Here is a 20,774-nt window from a genome sequence, read left to right on the forward strand (position 1 = left end):
GTGGAGACACTGTTGCCAACGCTGGGAAGCTGAACCTTGCAGCGAACCAGCTACCTAGCTCGCCTCATCAGCTGACTGCTCTAATGTAATAATCTCTGCATCACGTCGTTCTCAAGAACCGAAGAACATGACCATCTTCAGCTGCTGTCACGTCAATCCTCCAGTCTCTCACCATTGCTTAGAAATGTGGAAACGAGTTGGGTAATGTTCCCTACTCGTCCACGTGCCGCCACCGCCGATCTTACCCACTTTTGTTGCTCCTTAGTTAGTTATTTCATTTAAAATTATTGTTATATGTAATACTAATATATAGTTTGGGAAAAAGTTACCTGTATTTTTCTAAGAACTGATGTAAATATATTTGAAAGCCTTGTAAGTACATATTCATATCCCACTTAAATTCCTATCTCTCTTTTTTTTCTTCCTTTAAGGAACAAAATAACAAAAATACGAAAAATCACCGAAAGCTTACATGTGACTGGATTTAATGATAACTTTTTGGATTTATTAGGAATGGACCGGCCCCGAGAGTTCTAAAAGCAATTTATTGATTGTACGTGTCACTGATCACATATGCTTACACATATATATGTACACTTCAAATGCAAAATTGAGATCCCCGATTTTGGCTAACACTGCAAGTCTGCACGTACTAGCTAGAAAAAATCGCTTATTATACATATATAACTCGTGACCACCAAAATTACACCTTTTAGTAAAATAGATATCGTAAGAATCTTGAGTCTGTAGTTAGACAACTTTAGATGCAAATAAATTGGGTTTGTCCATCTTTAAAAGTTATCAAATGGTTTTTGCAAAAGGTGCCGTATATAGGTTCAAGAATAGGGTCGTCAAAAGAAATCAAAGGTTTTTTTTTTTCGTTTGCTCCTTACGATAGGAAGATCGGAATCTCAAACTAATTCCATAAATTCTGCAATAGCTAAATAAGGACACATTAGACTATATCGACTACAATACTACTGATCGGACAACATAAATTTTATCATCTATATTCAAAAATATTACAAAGCAAAAGCAAAAGTTTACGCTATTCAGATATTTTGTGACAAATATATTCTTTGAAAAAAACTTTAGTCCAATCGATTAGATCATTAAATTATATAAAGGGATTGATACCATTTTTATGCACAGATTGAAAATGAGATTGTAGTTCGTGGAGGAGAAGAGAAGATGGCGAGAAAACGAGGCGTGTCAGAGAATTTATGATACCTTTCTAAAACAGAAGAAGTTTTGACTCTTCTCTACCTATCTTTCTCTTCCCTCATAAATTTAAAAAGTTTCTTGTGGAGACCACACGGATTCGTCTTTGTCTTGGCCAAAAAACGTGAAGATGTAATGTTAATCTCAGCTGTTTCTACATCAAACATTGTTTACCAAAGAAATATATATATATATAGTATATAATTAGTGTCAAATACATAATGGTGAACTAGCGTCGACATAACAACTTCCAAATTCCAACGACGATACTAAGTTTTAACACCGTATTACAAAATGATGTTGTTTCAGATGTATTTTATATAAAAACAAATAGTATAATAGGATGTGACTAATTTGAAGAAAGGATAGTGTTAATCGTTTCAAAAACCTGATATAGTTGGGATTGGACACGAATCAGATATCGGGTTTTTGGATGTATACGGATCAATCTGTTTCGTCCGAATAATTAATTAGTCGATCTGATTTGACTAGTAGAGATCCGGATATCCGGATATCTGAAAATTTTAAATTTTTTTTATCGGATATCAAATTCGTTCTGTAAAAATAAATAAAAAATTTAAAAAATAAAAATAAAATCTAAAATAATATAAATATAAAATCTAAATAATATATAATAATATTTTTTATCACAAAAAGTTATTTACTTTTTAAAATTCTAATAACTAATATAATAAAGTTAGCAAATAAAAATATTTTAAAATTTATATAATATAATTTTATATATATATAATAGATTATATCGGATATCCGTTTCTAAACTATTAGTATTTTTTATTTGCTTTGATTTTTAAAGATATTACATTTTGGTATTTTTTTTTGTTTCGTAAAGTTACGATTATCCAGATTTTTCTGTATGAATCGAAACAGATGAAGCAAATCAAAATTTACTTGATATTTTGCCGAATCCTAGATATAGCATCTTACCAGTATAATTTTCCTTTTTTTTTGTAAAAGCTAACCATCTCTCTGATCAATCCATGATTTTTTCCTAACTCGCCAGGTGTGAACCGGCCGATCGACTAACTTCTAACTTAATTTCGAACACAGCTTTTAACTAGATATTTGATCCGGTTCGTTTAATCAAATTTTTTTAAAAATACTTTTAAAACTCTAATAAATAAAATAATCAGTTAATAAATACAATTACGGAAAACTTATACACATAGATAAATATATAACTTTTATATATAATTCTTAAAATATATGTTTATATATGCATATAAAGATTGAAGTGGATATTTGTTTCTAAGAATATCAATATTTTTTATTTTACTTCATTTTGATAAATATTATATATTAGTATTTATTTTGTTTTATAGATCAATATATATCCAATTTTTTTTTTGGTTCTAATCGAAATGAAAAAAAAAACATATAGAATCAAATTCTACACATATTTTATCCACATCTATTAAAATAGTATTATGATAGAGAATTTTAACAGAAACAGTTCTAGATTTTCACTAGTTCATCTTTCTACACCTAGCAAAACTTTAAGAAATAGTAGTTCTTAAACACTGGTTTGTTTGACCCAAAGAAAAACACTGGTCTAATTTTACCATCAATATTCTTAACTCAAATTTTCAAAAACCTATAGAACTGATCCTATAATATTTAAAATTCCCAAAGCCTCGATAGAATAAAATTGAACTAATATTGTATGCAAGTTCGTGAATATAACTTCAAACTGTAATGGATACGTGGTATATGCTGAAGACTGGATATCTTTTTTTTGTGCAACGGAAGAGGACTGGATATCTTGAATCTTTTTTTTTTCCCAAATTGAAATTATATTAGAACATAAAAGTTTTACAACAACCTATACATATACACTAAAGCCGGCAGAACACAGATATGTCTCCGGAAGCTACAACCCATACAAAGGTACCAAAACCGACGGAACACATATATATCCCCATAAACTACAATCCAACAAAGGAAAACTAATATACCACCCATCTTAAAGAACAACCATGTTACTGCAACCATAAGGTCAGGATTAATTTGAATAGCCCCAAAGAGAAAACAAGACATCATAACTGAGCCGGATCAAAATCAACATCTGAAAAGAAAGAACGCCAGATAAATAGATCTTCTGGACCGAAGACATTTGCGAACAACAGCAAACTCAACAACCATAAAGAAGAAGGAAACAGTCTAAAGCTGAAAATCATTTGACAAACTTTCACCTGTTGCTGCAAAAAGAACTTAGAAATCAACTCCAACAACTAATCAACTACAAGAAAAGAAACTGTTGCAAAGGAACCAACCCAAGGAGAAAGGCGAACGAGAACAGGGCCACCCCTGGACTCAACAAGAAAAACATGAGCCCAATTCAAACAACCCTCGACAAAAACAAGAAACAGAACGAGAGTTGTCGAAAGACCAACAATGTCGTCAGCGAATGCCATGTACCACCTCCCGCAACTACGCGCTCCGTTTAAAGATCCCTGATCTCCAATCTGGCGCCAGACACATAATTGAATCCAACTCTCCAAACCAACTTGAAACTCCCGAGACCGGAACTAAAAACAGCTCCACCACTTGAGTCTAATACTTATAATTGTCATGCGCTGATTATTAGAAAAATAAAAATGTGGTTAGCATATTGTATGCATATTTATCAAACTAGACACACTATTAAAATCATGATGAAAATAGGTAGGCAAAAATTTTAAAATAAGGAAAAAGATATAACTAAAAAAAAGTCAAAGAGCTCCATGTGAAATCTGTAAAGCAACCTTTATGGGATTTCCCCTTCTCTCTACCAAATAAAGTCTATAAATATGTACAAGCTGTTTCTAAAATTTTAAACTCCCCAAACCCATTAACTAGAACTCTAGAAAAAACCAAATAAATTCTACTTTTATCTCATAATAAAACTCTGTCTGAACCTAGAAATCCACCATCACCATCCTCTGTTTCAAGCTTTCATTATTATCACCTTCTTTGATCCCTATTTTTGTTCAAACACTATTATCAGTTTTTTCTTTCCTCCTGTTATAACACTCCAAGAAACCAGGACGATTTGGCGTGTTCTAATAATCTTTTGTTCTTAGAGTTAAAAATAATGGAACAACATAACTATCATTCTCAGACAAATCTGAGTCCAAAAGTCTCAGAAATCAGAGCTTCTTTGTCTCAGATCATATTAGCAGAAGGACCAAACACACTCGACTCAGTCTTCTCATTTCTCGCTACTTCCTCCGCCACAACATCATCCCTCCACACTCTCAACCCTCCGCCACCGCAGCTTGGCTCCTCCGTCTATCTCCACCAACGAGATCTTATCGAGAGACTCCACCTTCAAAACAGAGCAATCTCCACTCCTCCTCCTCTGTTTTCCTCATCGTTCGATCATCATCAATCTTCTCCATCCGCAGCTTTCGCCGCAGCGTTAGGGAGGACGACGGCGAAAAAGAAGAAGCTTTACAGAGGAGTGAGGCAGAGACACTGGGGAAAATGGGTCGCTGAGATAAGACTTCCCCAAAACAGAATGAGGGTTTGGTTAGGCACTTACGACACGGCGGAAGCCGCCGCCTACGCTTACGATCGCGCCGCGTATAAGCTCCGAGGAGAGTACGCTCGTCTCAACTTCCCGAACCTCAAGGACCCGAGCGAGCTGCTCGGACTTGGAGACTCCGCTAAGCTGACCGCTCTCAAAAACGCAGTCGACGGGAAGATTCAGTCGATTTGCCAGAGGGTGAGAAGAGAGAGAGCCAAAAAGAACGGGAAAGGGAGCAAAGATTCTTCTTCCACGGCGACGACGGCGGATTCATCCTCGCCGGGAACTCTGTCTTCTCCGGCGACAACCGCCACTGCGGTAACTTCAGAGGATAGTTACCGGAATTCGCAGATGGGGGTGTGGAATAGCAAGAATAGTTCTCCTGCTTCGGTTTCTGTTTCCGATGAAGTTCCGGCGACGACAACATCGACGGCGGAGGAGGAGGAAGACACGATGATGGATACAGAAGGGTTTTTACTTGCGAGGATGCCATCGTTCGATCCTGAGCTTATTTGGGAAGTTCTCGCTAATTAAATCACAAAACTTGGGTGTCAAGGAATATGATGAGAAGATTAGGGTTTTAGGTGTGAATTAAGGTCTTCGTTCGAAAGTTGTTTTAGGGTTTTTAATTAAAACTTTAAGCCTCGTGGTTTTTGAGAGAGGTTGTGAAAGCTCCTTTTTTGAAGTTATATTATAATCATCCAAGGACTTTCTGATTGTACTTTGGAACAATTATTATATGTAACAACTTTTGTTTTAGCAAAAGCTTACGGAGATTTTTAGCAAAAGCTTCTGGAGATTTAACACAGGTGTGAAGTTGAAACATAATGTTTGTAAGAACACAATTTAATAAGACCGGTGGGGAAGGTAGAGGAGATAGCACATGTCACAGTCTCTACCATGGACAATGCTTTTAAAGTGGTCCCTTTTATTCTCTCCTTCCATGTGATAAGTCAAAGATTGTTGTTCTTATTAACAATTTATCATTGGCCAAGTAATTTCGGATCAAACCACCGTAACAAAACTGGATTTGGTCCATAATATAGATCCATATTTATATACATAATTCTACTTTTCATAATCTATCTCTCAATGCCTCAATCATATTTTTCTTCACTCTCTTATGAATCCTGATAATCCTCCATCGCTATCCTCTCTTTTTTAACTTGTCTACAATGACTCTTTTTTTACAGTGTTTGAAAAATGGAAAAAGGTCCCAAAATGTTCCGATATATATTTAAGCTTGTATAAAGTTTGATATCCAACCCACACTAGACCATCTTTGCAAAGACTAATCCGGAAAACGCCAACATCATCGATCTTGTCATTATATTTTTATTTAGTCAAAAACATGATAGAGTTCTATCTCTATGTATAATAAAGTTATCCATTTTCTTCTCACTACTGTAATGTGAAAATGAATATTGTCTACTGTAATTTAAAATTGAATATTGTCTGTTGACCAGAGAGTGAGTCAAAGTTTCTCACAATATTTTATATATACAAGAGGATATGATTTAGAAATGATCTTACTTGTTCAACAATTTTTTTGGAGTAAAATTTATGTTTATCCTTATTAAAATTTATGAAGTATATATGGATCACTTATTAGCTGGCCGACTGATAAGCGTTATAGGCATTGATATCTCTAGTCTTCTCCATTGGTTTTGGAGCAAAAGTTAGAAAGTAGATTCATAGTAGTGAAGCTCATATAACACATGCAGAGTGACACAACCATCTAAGTGGTTTTATTCTAAGCATTTAGTCTACTTACTTTATATAAGTCTCTCTTTATTCTAAGTATTACGTTTACTTACTTTATACAGTCTTTCTTATAGCATCAGGCTTTATGAAATTGAAATCATTTCATTTAGTCGCTGTCGCTACCGCTGCTGCTTCCACTCTCATTGCCACTTCCATTCCCATCCTTCTTCTTCTTCTTGTGCTCATTTTGCTTCTTATGTTTCTTCTCTCCATTGTAATGAACGTTCCTAGGCCGTAATCACCTTTGTTTGTCTCATGAGTTTTCTTCTGGTGCTGTCCTAAGAGCTTACCATGTCCATGGCCCTTGTTAGCCTCTTGGCTCTTGTACCCTAGAAACGTCCCTAAGCCGTTCTGATCCTTTTGGGCATTTTTACCCTTGAACAGCCCATCAAGAAACCCACCGTGGCTACGGTAATTCAGAGTCGGGCTTTTCCCATATACTGGGCGGGTCTGGCTCTGGCCATATCCCTGGTGGTGGTTCTGACCATTAGCCTGGCGACTCTGGGCTTGAGCCACATCGTAGTATTCTTTTCCACGTGTTTCGTAGTACTGCATTGTGGTTGAGAAGAGCTGAGTTTTATGTTTTCAATTTGTGCTGTGTGTGGCTTTTGGAATGAGCATTAGATTTCTATATATATACGATGAGAATTAGCTTGAGTTCTACTAAATTCGAATAAACTCTATTTGTTATAGTGCCTGTCTTTATCTTGAACTTATTCTTAGTTCAAACTTATCTAAACTGAATCAATTCGATTGGCATTTTCTTTTTACCTAATATGGATGTCTCTTTCAGAATTGGTTCTCAATTATAGTTGTCCAATGTTCAGATTCTTTATCTCAAAAAATAAATTCATGTTCTCTTGTTCATATTGATCTCATTGCGTTCTGCTACCTGTATATTTGAAATAGTTGTCCTATTCTCTTAATAAATATCAGTACTAATACTTATATATGGCAGATATTTTTGTTTGTCTGTTTTTATAAAGAGATACAGCCTATATATTTATTTGCTTCATTTTCTTTGTTTTTTTTTTGTTTGTCTAAACTTCAGTATTGCATGAATAAACAAAACATACATGTTTTTTATTGTAAGAAGCTATGAAACATGCAGATAAGCGTCTGATCTTGGCAAGCCGATACTTTTAACAGTTTGAATCTAAGAGGTTGTCATCTTTTAACATTTATCAGGTCAAAAGTACATAGTACCGCCTCAAACCACGTTAATACAACGACTTTGCATGGATTAGCCTTACCAGAAGACAAACGCTCAACGTTTGGTAAGGATTTCGTAGCATAAAGTCCTTAAATATTTTCTTCAAAGCATTTTTGGTATGAGATCTAGTCTTTTAGAGTTTCTCCAGATCTTCGATCATGGCTCATTTCATAGATCATTCTATGCATGTTAGCTATCTTACAAAGATCGCATGCTTTAATGAATATTCAATTGTAATTTGGAGTTACTTGAGGTCATGTGTTTAAATGAATTAACGAGACTATATACTAGGGTATGATCTCCGGGTTAAGTTAGGGCTTAAGAGTTAGGATGATTGAAGGATTAAAATCGATTTAACTTGATTAATCCGAAACTTATTACCTTGACCAAATTTAAATCCCTAAAATCGGTTTTGTTTTTAAACTTTGATTTGATTTCAAATTTAGAGCCAGTTATTTGGTTTCTGTTTATGTTTCGAATTAATTCAATTCTAGTTTGGAACCGGCTTTGGTAACGGTTAAATTTGATTTTAATTTCCAAAACTGGTTTTATTACGGGTTTAAGGATATCTTAACTTTCATCAAACATGGTTCAGTTGTCTTATCCTGTTCTAAAAACGTCAAAACCGAGATGAAATTGAAACCATTGTAAGATATGATTTGTTATACAATAGAAAGCTTAGAAACCTTTTAACTCACATTGAAAGATATGAATCATCGAACTAAACTCTAAATAAGTGAGTCCGGAATCTTCAGGAGGGGACTGGTTCGAGCATGGCCTGTTCGTGCCACTCACCATTTAAGTTGGACTGCCACAATCTGACCATCCCATCGCTTCCAGTGGTAGCTAAAGTCATGCCACTCATGTCCCATTCCATCTGCCAAACCTGACAAAAAAAAAAATCATAGTATAAGTTAGTTATGTTTTACATGAATGGAAGGAAAGCAAAAGCAGTAGTATCCAATATAAAAATGCTTAGATTCTATAGATTCATTTTCAGAAAAGAGCTATGAAAATAGGATACCTCGCCTTGATGACCAGAAAGCGAGGCGGCCTTCTTTACAGGAAGCCTTCCATCAAGGTCAGGAGCCAGACCAACTTGCCATATCCCTATGCCTTTATGAGTTGCAACAGCAACAACCTCGTATGGTCTTCATATCAAACGAGGATATAATAAGTTGGAGCGTTTCAAGTAGAGTACTAAAACGAAAGAAGAGGGAAGATTGATTGAGAGATTACCGGCCAATATTTGGGGCCCACGAGACAGCATAAACTGGATCACCTTTGTCTTCTGGTGAGGCTAATTCTGCTACAGCCAACCATCTGTTATGAGCTTCGTCAAACTCCCAGATCTGCAACAACAACAAGTCTCTCATGTAATTCCTTGGTTTCCCCAAGTTAAAAAAAAAAAGAAAGTGAAGTAATTAAAGAATGTATTTTTACCTTGGAAGAATTAAGATGAGGAGAATCAGAGTTGAAAGCTAAAACAAAGCTGGGTTCTTGCTCCCCACTCCTCATTGGATTCCAAGAAACAGATGCAGACAGGGTTGATGGTTTGCCCAGAGCCGACAGAGAATCAATAACATTCTGAAACTCAGCCTGCAGATAAATGCTAAAATAAATAAGACGCAAGAAAGCGAATAGAGACTTGTGTAAAAGATACAAAAGGCCGCATAATGAATAAAGTGAAAGCAACCTGAAGTTGCCAGTTTTTCAATTCCAAAGGATTCAAGAGCTCAAAGACCCTAATGTACCCATCTGAATATGCTGCAACCTGCAAAAAAAATGAATCATAAATGTTAAATGGAATCAGAAGAGGTTGTTAAAGATTGGGAGCAAACTAAAGAAGCTCTAACCATCTTTAGACTCTTTTTGGAGACCCCAAACTGAATATCAAGCACTTGGGTAGACTTGTTCATCATGCTCTTACACAGCTTCCACTCAAGAGCATGCGTGTCTGAACCAAACAAATGGATTCTCAACCAAAACACTCAAAAATGATATAACTTAGCAAAGAAAGAGAGCATATATAGAGTTGGTTACCTTCAGAGACCTCCTCCCAAATTGATAAGCTGCCGTCTTCGCAAATGCAGGCGACTGCATCGCCGTATTCCGAAGGAAGCCAGAGGATCTTTACAAGACTCGATTCGCTAACCCTAACTTTGGAACTGCGCGCGAAAGAAGAGGAAGACGAGGGAACGGGAGAGTCGTAAACGGAGAGGGTTCCGTCTATGGATCCGGCGGCTAATCGGTGGCCGGAGTAGTTCCACGAGGAGCAGGTTGTGCCAGAATCTAGCGTCGCCATCGATTTCGCCGCCATCTCTCTCTCTCCGTCGTGCAAACCGACTCAGAGAATCACACTGGTTCAGCGGGGTTTCCAAGTCGCAGAAACTGTATATTGGGCCTATTCTTCTTTTAATCGGGCCGTTTTAAATTCGTGGCTCATGTATCGTGTATGGTTACGAGGCCCCTCAAAAATATAAGAATTATACAAAAGTAAGGAAGAGAGAGAGAGTCTAGTTTCTGAGGGGGAGATATGCACTTATTTCAAGTTGAATTTTTAAGAAACAGTTTTACACTTAAAGCAATTTCATGTTACGCATGTCATCTTGTGACAATATTTTTGTAATGAATACTAAATTTTACTTTTGAGAAGTACATATGGGCGGGCCTCCCTCAGTTGTTGTTGATGGTAGCAATGAAACAATAGGTTGCGAGTTGTGTGATAAAGGAGATGCAAGAAAAAAAGAAAGAAATTGAATGGCTTTTGCCACGTGAAAACGAAGTAAACGCGTGTCGTTTTCATGGCCACGTTAATTTTAATTTTCATTATTTATTTTTACTCGGTGGGGTTAATATTTGGGAAAATTCCTTAAAAATACAGAGACTGAATTTCTTTTGCTGAAAAAATACACGAATTTTTTTTGGCTTCCCAAAAAATACACAAACTAATTTTGATTGTCCATAAAATACATGAACTTTTGAATTTTGAAGGTTTCACACCTCGATTTTAACGGTATAAACAGTGACTAACAGAATAGTAAGACGCCGTTAGACGCCGTTAACTATGACTAAAAAGTTCATGTATTTTATGGACAACCAAAATTAGTTCGTGTATTTTTCGGGAAGCCTAAAAAGGTCATGTATTTTTTCAGCAAAGGAAATTTAGTATGTGTATTTTTAAGGAATTTTCAAATGGAGTTTGAATATTGGGAGAATTACCAATTGTGACTCAAAACTTGGAGTCAAACCCAAAAGAGTACCCCAACTTGGGTCAAAGGCAAAAGTAACCTAAAAGGCTATTGAAATTACAACTATCTCCTTGTGAACAAACAAAAAATGGATTTTTTTTTACGTTTCTACCCCTCGCAAGTCGTCTGTAAACAGACAACTTGAAAATAAGTCGTCCAGACGACTTTAAGTTAAGTCGTCTGGACAGTTATTCTTAAACATAACTTAAAAATTTTGTAAAAAATATTTTGATAAGTGAAAAATTGGAATTATGTAATTAACATATGTCTTAAGAGATATAAATTAATATATAACAAATTTCAATTGTTTTCAGCCCAGATGAGTGAAAGCAGTGAGTCATGATATTCTTTAGTTTATGTTTCATCAACATATGTTGTAGTATTGTATGTGTTCTTAAGGTTAGATTTTGGAAAGCATTAAAACCGTTTTTGAAAATTTTTAAAATTACCTAGGCGTGTTCATTTCTGTGTATAGTAAACACTATTGAAGTATAATTTGATTTTATAACGTGGTTAGTAAGTTAATTTAGTCATTTTAGTTTAGGGGTTCATTTTAGGGTATTGGACGACTTAATATTTAGTCTTCTGTTCCCATACGACTAAATATTAGGTCGTCTGATGTACATTATCAGCCAGAATAAGTCGTCTAAACCGGACCAAACCTTAAAGTTTACCAATGTACTTTTAAAGCTAACCGGATTATTTACCCAATATATAAGGTGATTTTTTTTTTTTTCATTTTCCCGCGAACAGAAACCCTAACAGTTCTCTCTCACCGGCGATATCAAAGACGATTCGAATTCCCACTATTTCCGAACAACCATCGTTCTCAACGTCGGCTATCTATCTCACTTCATTCTTACCGTTGTCGCCGCAGCTTCTTCTAACCCTAGCGCCGCCGATTCCTCGAAACCCTAGCGCCCCCGCTTCCACTATTTCCGAACAAACCGTCGCCCTCGCCACCGTGCTCACCAACGTTCTCACCGCTGCTTCCTCTAAACACTAGCTAGCACCGCCGCTTCTTCTAAACCCTAGCGCCGCCGCTTCTTCTCTGTAAACCGTAGCGCCGTTTCTCTGTAAACCCTAACGCCGGTAAGTCATCAAACTCGTGAAAAGATGAACATAAAACGTTGTCTCTTTCAATTTACTCATTCTCACCGTTTCACGTTTATTTTTTCAGATCTATAACCACAATGACGAGTACTCGAACTCCTTCTGCGACTAATCAGGTCCGCTTGAAATTTTTCTACTGGAAGACTTGTAAGTAAGTCGTCTGGAAAGTCTTCAACCTGGACGACTTAGTACGTCCATTTGGAAGACTTTCCAGACGACTTAAATATAAGTCGTCAACTAAGTCGTCCAGTTGGACGACTTTCTAGACGACTTATATTTAAGTCGTCTACTAAGTCGTCTGGAGTAACATTAAGGCGTGATTGATTTAGCTTGTGTTCTGACTTCTATTGTTGTCTTTGATTATTTTGCAGACAAAAAGGATGGATATTCCAGAACTCCCCCGTAGGTTATACACATTAGGGGAAGAGCCAGAACCCCACAATAGCATTTCGTATCATACGGATAACACGAAGTTGCATACTGCTCTTAGGGAAGCTCTCACTGATGCTGAATTTGAAGAGCTCAATGAGTCGAGATTGGGAGTTTTCATCAAGTTCAAGGAGCATGGATTTGGTTGGGCTTCAAGGCTGGTTCACTACTTGCTCGGTTTTAAAGCTGGACATTAAGAAGAAGTACGAGATGTGGTGTCTCGTTGGTCCAGATACTGCGAGGTTTTCACTGTTAGAGTTTGAAAACATCACTGGTCTAAACTGCGAGTACATCGAGGACCTTGAGACACCAGAATGTGAAGTTACCCCACATATGGTTTCTTTCTGGGGGATGATGGGAGTTCATCGGGAAGCTGGGCCAACTACTGATCAGATAATAGCAGCACTGAAGAGATGCGGGGATTGGTCCAGGGAAGATCGCAAGCGACTCGCGTACCTTTCCATCTTCACTGGATTCATTGAAGGGAGAAAGTTCTCAAGCGCTACACGAGCTACTCTGGCAAGGCTAGTGATGGATTTAGAACGGTTTGAGAATTATCCATGGGGGAGAGTCGCGTTTAAGGTGCTGATGGACTCTTTGTGGAACAAAGATATTACTGGCTGTTACACCGTGGATGGGTTTATACAAGTTCTTCAGGTCTGGTCGTACACAGCTATTCCGGGATTGGGTGCTAGTATTGGTCTACCCAGAGCAAACAGTCCGTCTCCACCGATTCTGGCTTACGAGGGCAGCAGAGGCCGCAGATTCATGAAAGTTGCTATCTTGAGTCAGGTACCTTTCCATCTTCACTTAATTAAGTTGTCTGGAAAGTCTTCCGGCTGGACGACTTAGTAGACGACTTATTATAAGTCGTCTGGAAGGTCGTCCAGCTGGACGACTTAGTAGACGACTTATAATAAGTCGTCTGGAAGGTCGTCCAGCTGGACGACTTAGTTGACGACTTATAATTAAGTCGTCTATTTAGTATTTTGTTTCAAATATCTAACTCGATTCTTCTTCTATTTACTGCAGACCCGCGTGATCAACTTTGTTGAGAAGGACATTAGTGAAATGTGGCCAAAATGGGACTCTGAGGTTGAGGACGTGCCCGCGGAGAACATCATTAAAGTCATGTATGATCGGAGACCGTGGAAGTGGACCATGGATTGCTGGGAAGTCACTAGTACAAAACCTAAGTTTGTGACTCCATCGAAAAGAGCCAAAGAGATGGTTGTGGAGGAGGTGGAGGAAGACAATCAGAGACCTCGGAAGAAAGCTCGTAAAGAGGTTCCTAAAGAGGCTCCTAAAGAGGCTAGAGAAGAGGCTCCTACAGAGGCTAGAGAAGAGGCTACAGAAGAGGCTAGAGAAGAGGATAGTTGGGTGACCAGAGAGGAGTTAGAAAATATGTTCAAGGACTTAAGAAGTGGCTTAGGTGACATGATGAAAGATGGGTTTAAGAAGTGCATCAGGGAGATTAGGAAGATCTCCGATAGATTGGAAGCTGTGGAGAAGAAGGTTGGTGTCACCAATCAGGCTACCCCTCAAGCCCCAGAAACCGGGGTTAGTAACAAACAGCCTACCCCACAAGCCCCAAAAACCGGGGTTAGTAACAAACAGACTACTCCTCAAAAGGATCAGCCTACACTTCAAACCAATCATCCTACTCCTCCCACCAGACAGCCTGCTCCTCAAAAGGCAAAGCCTACTCCTCAAACGAAACAGCCTGCTCCTCAAACTAAACAGCCTGCTCCTCAAACTAAACAGCCTGTGTGAGGGATTAAACTCACCTCCTGATTTTAGGTCAGGTAATAGTTTAGGAAAGGATTAGGGAAAGATAATCGTGGGCTGAATCCCGTAAGAACTTGTAGAATGAATGATGATTTTATTGATGATTTTGGTAAAGAATGGTTACAAAGAGTGTTCTCTGATGATTACAAAGATAACGAGAATGTTACAAAGATAATGAAAGTATTATGTCGAATAAGGGTTGGATCTCTCTCCTTCTTGATTCACTTTCTCTTTAAATAGCCTCAGGTCCCGTCGGTTGCTACCAACAGGTTCCCGAGATCCTCTCCGTGATTTGAGGGATTTGTAACAGCTTCCCTTTGACCGGGTCCTGCGCCTATTTACTTGTCCACGAGCTACCTCTTTGACCGGGTCCTGCGCCTGTTTACTTGTCAACGAGCTGCCTCTTTTCCTTGACCTCTCTGATGAACATCTCCAGCTCACAGCCTCCGGATCTGACTTAGCTGTTTTTGAAGATTGAATTCATGATGGGCCTTTCACGGCCTGTTATCATTTCTTATTGTCTATCACTAGCTAGGGGGTCATATTTGGGCCCAACAGTTGCCCCCAGCTTTCGAGATAAGATTTCTTATCTCGGAAGCTAGACCTAGCCGGCGAGCATCAATCTTTTTGTTGAGATCTCGAGCAACAGTTATCTTTATTGAAGATTTCTTTTGCTTAATCTGATGGCTACGATTCCGTATGAAAAGGCGCAAGTATCCGACTTCTCGGCCAGCAAGCTTCCCATTCCTCAATTCTCAGAGAGTTCAGGTACTTTCGAGATTAACATGTTTAATCTATCCTTTTACGGAGAGTATGGTTCTAACTTAGGTTTGGTGGGTCCTGATTCAGCTCCAGTCGAGACGTCCCAGATGGGCGATGACAAGGAGGCAGATGAGGGAGATCCAGCCAAAGAAAGTGATCCAGTCAAGGGAGACAAGGATGTCGGGATGAGCTCCCGTGATAATGATGGCTAAGAGCTGCGGCTCTTTTTGAATTGTAATGTTGCTTTTCATGACTTTTGCCCAATGGGCTTTGTTTACGTTTCAGACTTATAGCCTGAGGAGGCTTTTAAACCTTAGGGTCTTCTGAACCCTCGTTAGCCTAAGAGGCTTTTAAACCCTTTTATTCAAATTTCGGTTTTGTTTTTCGTATTAAGTCATTTGACTTGGTTTGATCGTTTCTTGGATGAGATTGACTTTTGTCAAGTGGAAGTTTTGGTTTGGACATGTATCGTGATTATTATATACAATGTCCAATGACTTATCAGGTCTCGAAGATTTCGAGTACATTCGATTACGAGGATCCTTAGAAGGAGTTCCTGAAACTTTGAGATTAGCTCAGGGTTTTTAGGAACCTGAGCTACTCTGAAGACCTTAGGAGGGGGTTCATGGGAACCTGAACTTGTTTGTGGGATTTTAAGACCCGTTGAGACTTGCTTAGGATTTTAAGACCTTTGTGATTTGATGAGGATTTTAAGACCTCGGAGATTTGATAAGGATTTTAAGACCTTGGAGAATTGACAAGGATTTTAAGACCTTGGAGATTTGGTAAGGATTTTAAGACCTTAGAGATTTGGTAAGGATTTTAAGACCTTGGAGAATTGACAAGGATTTTAAGACCTTGGAGATTTGGTAAGGATTTTAAGACCTTGGAGATTTGGTAAGGATTTTAAGACCTTGGGTCCAGGTTCGTCGAGACCTGATATTGCTTGAAGGATTTTAAGACCTTCGAGGTTACTAAGGATTTTAAGACCTTAGGTCCAGGTTCGTGGAGACCTGAGTTTGTTGGAAGGATTTTAAGACCTTCGAGATTAATGAGGATTTTAGGTTCAGGTTGACGGAGACCTGAATTTGTTCGAAGGGTTTTAAGACCTTAGGTTCAGGTTCACGGAGACCTGAATTTGTTCGAAGGGTTTTAAGACCTTAGGTTCAGGTTCACGGAGACCTGAATATATTCGAAGGGTTTTAAGACCTTAGGTTCAGGTTCACGGAGACCTGAATTTATTCGAAGGGTTTTTAAGACCTTAGGTTCAGGTTCATTGAGACCTGAATTTGTTCGAAGGATTTAAGACCTTAGGTTCAGGTTCATTGAGACCTGAATTTGTTCGAAGGGTTTTAAGACCTTAGGTTCAGGTTCACGGAGACCTGAATTTATTCGAAGGGTTTTAAGACCTTAGGTTCAGGTTCACGGAGACCTGAATTTATTCGAAGGGTTTTAAGACCTTAGGTTCAGGTTCACGGAGACCTGAATTTATTCGAAGGGTTTTAAGACCTTAGGTTCAGGTTCACGGAGACCTGAATTTATTCGAAGGGTTTTAAGACCTTAGGTTCAGGTTCATTGAGACCTGAATTTGTTAAAAAGTCAAGGTATCGAAGATAATTGCTTTATTGATAATAGGATACATGGTATCACAATAATCATACAATCGCTGTTTGGGCTATATGTTCTCAAACATATGCCCCCTTTCGCCATGGTGGAAAGAGTGTTAAAATGAGATTGGGGTTACACTCATGACACAATTACCTACGTACCCAGTCAAGGGATCAAGCCTAACGTAGTTCGGGAATTTTAGGTACCTAATGATAATATCTCTTAAGATTCGTGGCATTCCACGATCTGATTTCAGGTACCCCAGTTCGCACCTTTCGGAGTTTGTAGACGCCAGGCCGTACCACGTGGATGATCTGGTAGGGACCTTCCCAGTTGGTCCCTAACTTCCCAGCATTTGGTTCTTTGGTTCCTTCGAAAACTTTCCTAAGTACTAGGTCTCCAACAGCGAACTGTCGGTGCCTGACTTTGGAATTGTACTGTCGTGCCATTGCTTGCTGATAGTTCTGAATGCGAATCAAAGCTTGGTCCCGCCTTTCCTCGATTAGATCGAGGCTGTCGGTTAGGAGTTGATCATTAGCTGCAGGATTGGATGTACAAAGTTCCCGGCGTAGGCTACCAGCAATGGTTTCGGCTGGAACGACGGCTTCCATCCCATATGCTAAGGAGAAAGGAGTTTCTTCTGTAGCTTTTCGTGGGGTGGTTCGACATGCCCAAAGTACTTCAAGTAACTTCTCTGACCAGAATTCCTTCTGGGTTCCGAGGCGTTTCTTGAGGTTTGCTAGTATTGATTTATTAGCAGCCTCCGCTTGTCCGTTACCTTGAGGTCGGCGAGGTGATGAGAAGGTCAGGCGGATATTCCATTTGTCACAAAATATTTTGAAATCGTGGGATATGAATTGTCCTCCATTATCGGTTACGATTTCGTACGGGACGCCGTGTCTACATACGATATCTTTCCATACAAATTGCTCGACCTCGAACCTGGTCACCTGCTGGAAAGCTTCGGCCTCTATCCATTTCGTGAAGTAGTCCGTTAAGACTAAGAGGAAGCGTAGCTTCTTCTTTCCACTTCCTGATGGTACTAGTGGCCCCACGATATCCATGGACCATCTCATAAATGGGTAAGGGGCGGATATGTTAGACAGCTTCTCCGCAGGTTGGTGTATAATCGGTGCATGCCTCTGGCATTTGTCGCATGAAGAGGAATAGGTCTCACAATCTGCAATAATGGTAGGCCAGAAATATCCTTGTCTTTTGATTCTGATGGCTAAAGCTCTTCCTCCAGAGTGGTTCCCGCAGGAACCGTCGTGCATTTCCTTCATGAGTCTCATAGCAACGAGGCCATGAACGCATTTTAGGTAAGGTCCGGACATGCTTCGTTTGAGGAGGACAGATTCCGTTACGCAATATCTCGCGCTTAATGCTTTGAGCTTTCGAGCCTCCCATTTATTGGGTGGAGTCTTTCCCTCCAGGATGTATTGTGTGATTGGAATTCTCCAATCCTCTCTTCCTACAACTTTGTTATGAAGAGAGGAGGGAGGTTCCTGTTCGGGACCTGGTGTCGTGATGCCCCCGGAGGTGTTGGTAGGATTGGGCTCCAGGGAGTCTGAATTCCGAGGAATACCTCCAGATGAATTTTGGAGAGCTGTACGGCTTCTGGTTTTAACTCTGCAGATGACTGGGTCTGAGTTGGTGCCCCCGGGGGTATTCTCGAGATCAGGCTCTAAGGAGTCTGAATTTCGAAGAATATCTTCCGTGACTTGGATTATGTTCCCGGAGGTATGCTTTTTTGCGCTGCATATTCTGGTTTTTGGAAACCAAAATGTTGTGAAAACCTGGGTAGCTACCGCTTCAGGGCAGGTACCTTCGGGTTGCGCTTTTAGTTTGCTCTCTTTTTCAGCTTTAGTAGCTATGTCGATGCTTGGTTTCTCGATTCCTTCTACGGGTATGATTCGTTTTACGAGGGGGTCTGATGTGGAAGCTAAAGCAGCCAATGCATCTGCTGAGGAGTTCTCACCTCGTGGGATTCTTGTTAGCTCGAATTTGTCGAACTGCCTAGTGAGGTTCTGGACGACTTCGAGATATGCCCCCATTCTTTCGTCCCTCGTTTCGTATTCTCCGTGAAACTGGCTAGCTACTAGCTGTGAATCACTATAAGCGTTTAGCTCTCGGATTCCGAGGCTTAGGGCGAGCTTCAACCCTGCGATTAGTGCTTCGTATTCAGCTTCGTTGTTTGAGGCGCTGAATCCGAGCCTATATGACTGCTCGATGGTTTCTCCTGCTGAAGAAGTTAGCCTTAGACCGATACCGGAGCCCTGCTTCGATGAGGCTCCGTCGACGTATAGGCTCCACTTCGGAGATTCCATTTCGGAGTCTAACTGCTCGGATGTCAATTCGATGATAAAGTCAGCGAGGACCTGAGCTTTCGCTGCTGCTCGAGGTCTATACTCAATATCATATTCGCTGAGTTCTATGGCCCATTTAGCCAATCGCCCTGACTGGCTGGGGCTGTGCAAGATCATTCGTAATGGTTGTGAGGTCATTACAATGATCGAATGCGATTGGAAGTAAGGTCGCAATTTTCTGGCAGCTGTTACGACTGCTAGAGCTAGTTTTTCCATCGCAGGGTACCTGGTTTCGGCATCTATCAAACTTTTACTGGTGTAATAGACAGGTCTTTGTTCGTTTTGTTCCTCTCGTACTAGAACGCCGCTGACTGCAGCAGTTGATACAGCGAGATATAGGTACAATGGCTCTCCTACTACTGGTTTAGATAGGATCGGAGGTTCGGAGAGGTAAGCTTTCAATTGCTTGAAGGCTTCCTCACATTTCTCGTCCCACAAGAACTTCTTATTATTTCTTAGAAGCTTGTAAAATGGGAGACATTTATCGGTAGACTTGGATATGAATCGATTCAACGCCGCGATTCGTCCAGTCAGTCTCTGCACCTCCCTGGTCGTCTTAGGTGACGGCATTTCTAGGAAGGTTGCTATCTGCTGCGGGTTGGCTTCAATGCCTCTTTCGGTTACGAGATAGCCTAGGAACTCGCCTGAGGGTACCCCGAAAGTACATTTAGTGGGATTGAGCTTCATATCGTACTTGTTCAGGATATCGAAGCATTCCCTTAAATGGGAGATATGATCTTCCCCGGCTGAGGATTTGACTAGCATGTCGTCGATATAGACCTCCATGGTTTTTCCAAGTTGTCCAGCAAACATCTTATTTACTAGCCTTTGATAGGTAGCTCCTGCGTTCTTTAATCCGAATGGCATAACCTTATAACAATAGGTTCCTCGTTCGGTTATGAATGCAGTTTTCTCCTGGTCCTCAGGATCCATCATGATTTGGTTATATCCTGAGAAGGCATCCATGAAGGATAGGAGTCGATGGCCAGCTGTTGCTTCAACTAGGCGGTCGATGTGAGGTAACGGGAAGCTGTCTTTAGGGCAAGCTTTGTTTAGGTCTGTGAAATCTACACAGATTCTCCACTTCCCGTTTTTCTTCTTTACCACTACTGGGTTAGCTAACCAGTCGGGGTAATGTACCTCCCGAATGGACCCAGCTTTCGTAAGTCGGTCAACTTCGTCGTTAACAGCTTGAGCCTTTTCGAGACCTAGCTTACGACGCTTCTGTTTGATCGGTTTGAAAGTAGGGTCAACTTTTAGCTTATGGGTGGTGACGTTCGGATCTATTCCTTTCATGTCGTTGGTGGACCACGCAAAGGTTTTGACATTGCTTTTCAAAAAATCGATGAGCTCCTTTTTTGTCTCAAGAGGTAGCTCGGACCCGATGCTCACCTGTCTTTCAGGATTTGAGTCGTCGATGCAAACTTTTTCGGTTAGGTTCCTGGGGGGACCTCGAATATTTTGTTGCATTTCGCGACCTTCCTGGATCTGTAATTGCTATTGGGGGGATTTTTGGTGGATTTCGAATCCTCCCAAATAGCAGATCCTGGATATCTTCTGGCTACCGTGTATGGTAGCTATCCCTTCGGGTGTTGGAAATTTTACGCACTGATGGTACGTTGAGGCTACTGCCTTCATTTTGTGGATCCAAGGTCTTCCCAAAATCGCGTGGAACGGGGAAGGTCTATCGATGACTACTAAGTTGGTCATTTTCATTATTCCGCCAGCTATGA

The 20,774-nt window shown here is 39.8% G+C and overlaps 2 protein-coding genes and 1 pseudogene across 2 annotated transcripts; 1 reads left to right on the plus strand and 2 right to left on the minus strand.

The window, feature by feature from the left end:
* The first annotated feature begins 4,049 nt into the window (after nucleotides 1-4,049).
* Nucleotides 4,050-5,535, plus strand: LOC130499943 (ethylene-responsive transcription factor ERF061-like). The gene has a single exon (XM_056994501.1). The coding sequence runs from the start codon at nucleotides 4,313-4,315 to the stop codon at nucleotides 5,279-5,281; it is 969 nt and encodes a 322-aa protein (XP_056850481.1). The 5' UTR covers nucleotides 4,050-4,312; the 3' UTR covers nucleotides 5,282-5,535.
* An 889-nt stretch (nucleotides 5,536-6,424) lies between these two features.
* LOC130499944 (uncharacterized) lies at nucleotides 6,425-7,130 on the minus strand (annotated as a pseudogene).
* Nucleotides 7,131-8,339: 1,209 nt separating this feature from the next.
* Nucleotides 8,340-10,079, minus strand: LOC130499942 (protein SEH1). The gene is made up of 7 exons (XM_056994500.1): nucleotides 9,768-10,079; nucleotides 9,581-9,681; nucleotides 9,421-9,498; nucleotides 9,168-9,323; nucleotides 8,964-9,076; nucleotides 8,749-8,875; nucleotides 8,340-8,610 (listed from the first exon to the last, which is right to left on the minus strand). Exons 1-7 carry the CDS (start codon nucleotides 10,042-10,044, stop codon nucleotides 8,476-8,478), a joined length of 987 nt encoding a protein of 328 aa, XP_056850480.1. The 5' UTR covers nucleotides 10,045-10,079; the 3' UTR covers nucleotides 8,340-8,475.
* Nucleotides 10,080-20,774: the final 10,695 nt, after the last annotated feature.

The sequence above is a fragment of the Raphanus sativus genome, chromosome 9, assembly GCF_000801105.2.
Source record: "Raphanus sativus cultivar WK10039 chromosome 9, ASM80110v3, whole genome shotgun sequence".
Taxonomy (NCBI): domain Eukaryota; kingdom Viridiplantae; phylum Streptophyta; class Magnoliopsida; order Brassicales; family Brassicaceae; genus Raphanus; species Raphanus sativus.

Bases quoted from the DNA above. Each gene is read 5' to 3' on its own strand.
- LOC130499943 (XM_056994501.1), top strand. From the start codon at position 4,313: ATGGAACAACATAACTATCATTCTCAGACAAATCTGAGTCCAAAAGTC.
- LOC130499942 (XM_056994500.1), bottom strand. From the start codon at position 10,044: ATGGCGGCGAAATCGATGGCGACGCTAGATTCTGGCACAACCTGCTCC. The intron at 9,682-9,767 runs GTAACCAACTCT...TGTTTGGTTCAG, and splicing joins TTGGGAGGAGGTCTCTGAAG to ACACGCATGCTCTTGAGTGG. The intron at 9,324-9,420 runs GTTGCTTTCACT...ATTTATCTGCAG, and splicing joins TGAAAAACTGGCAACTTCAG to GCTGAGTTTCAGAATGTTAT.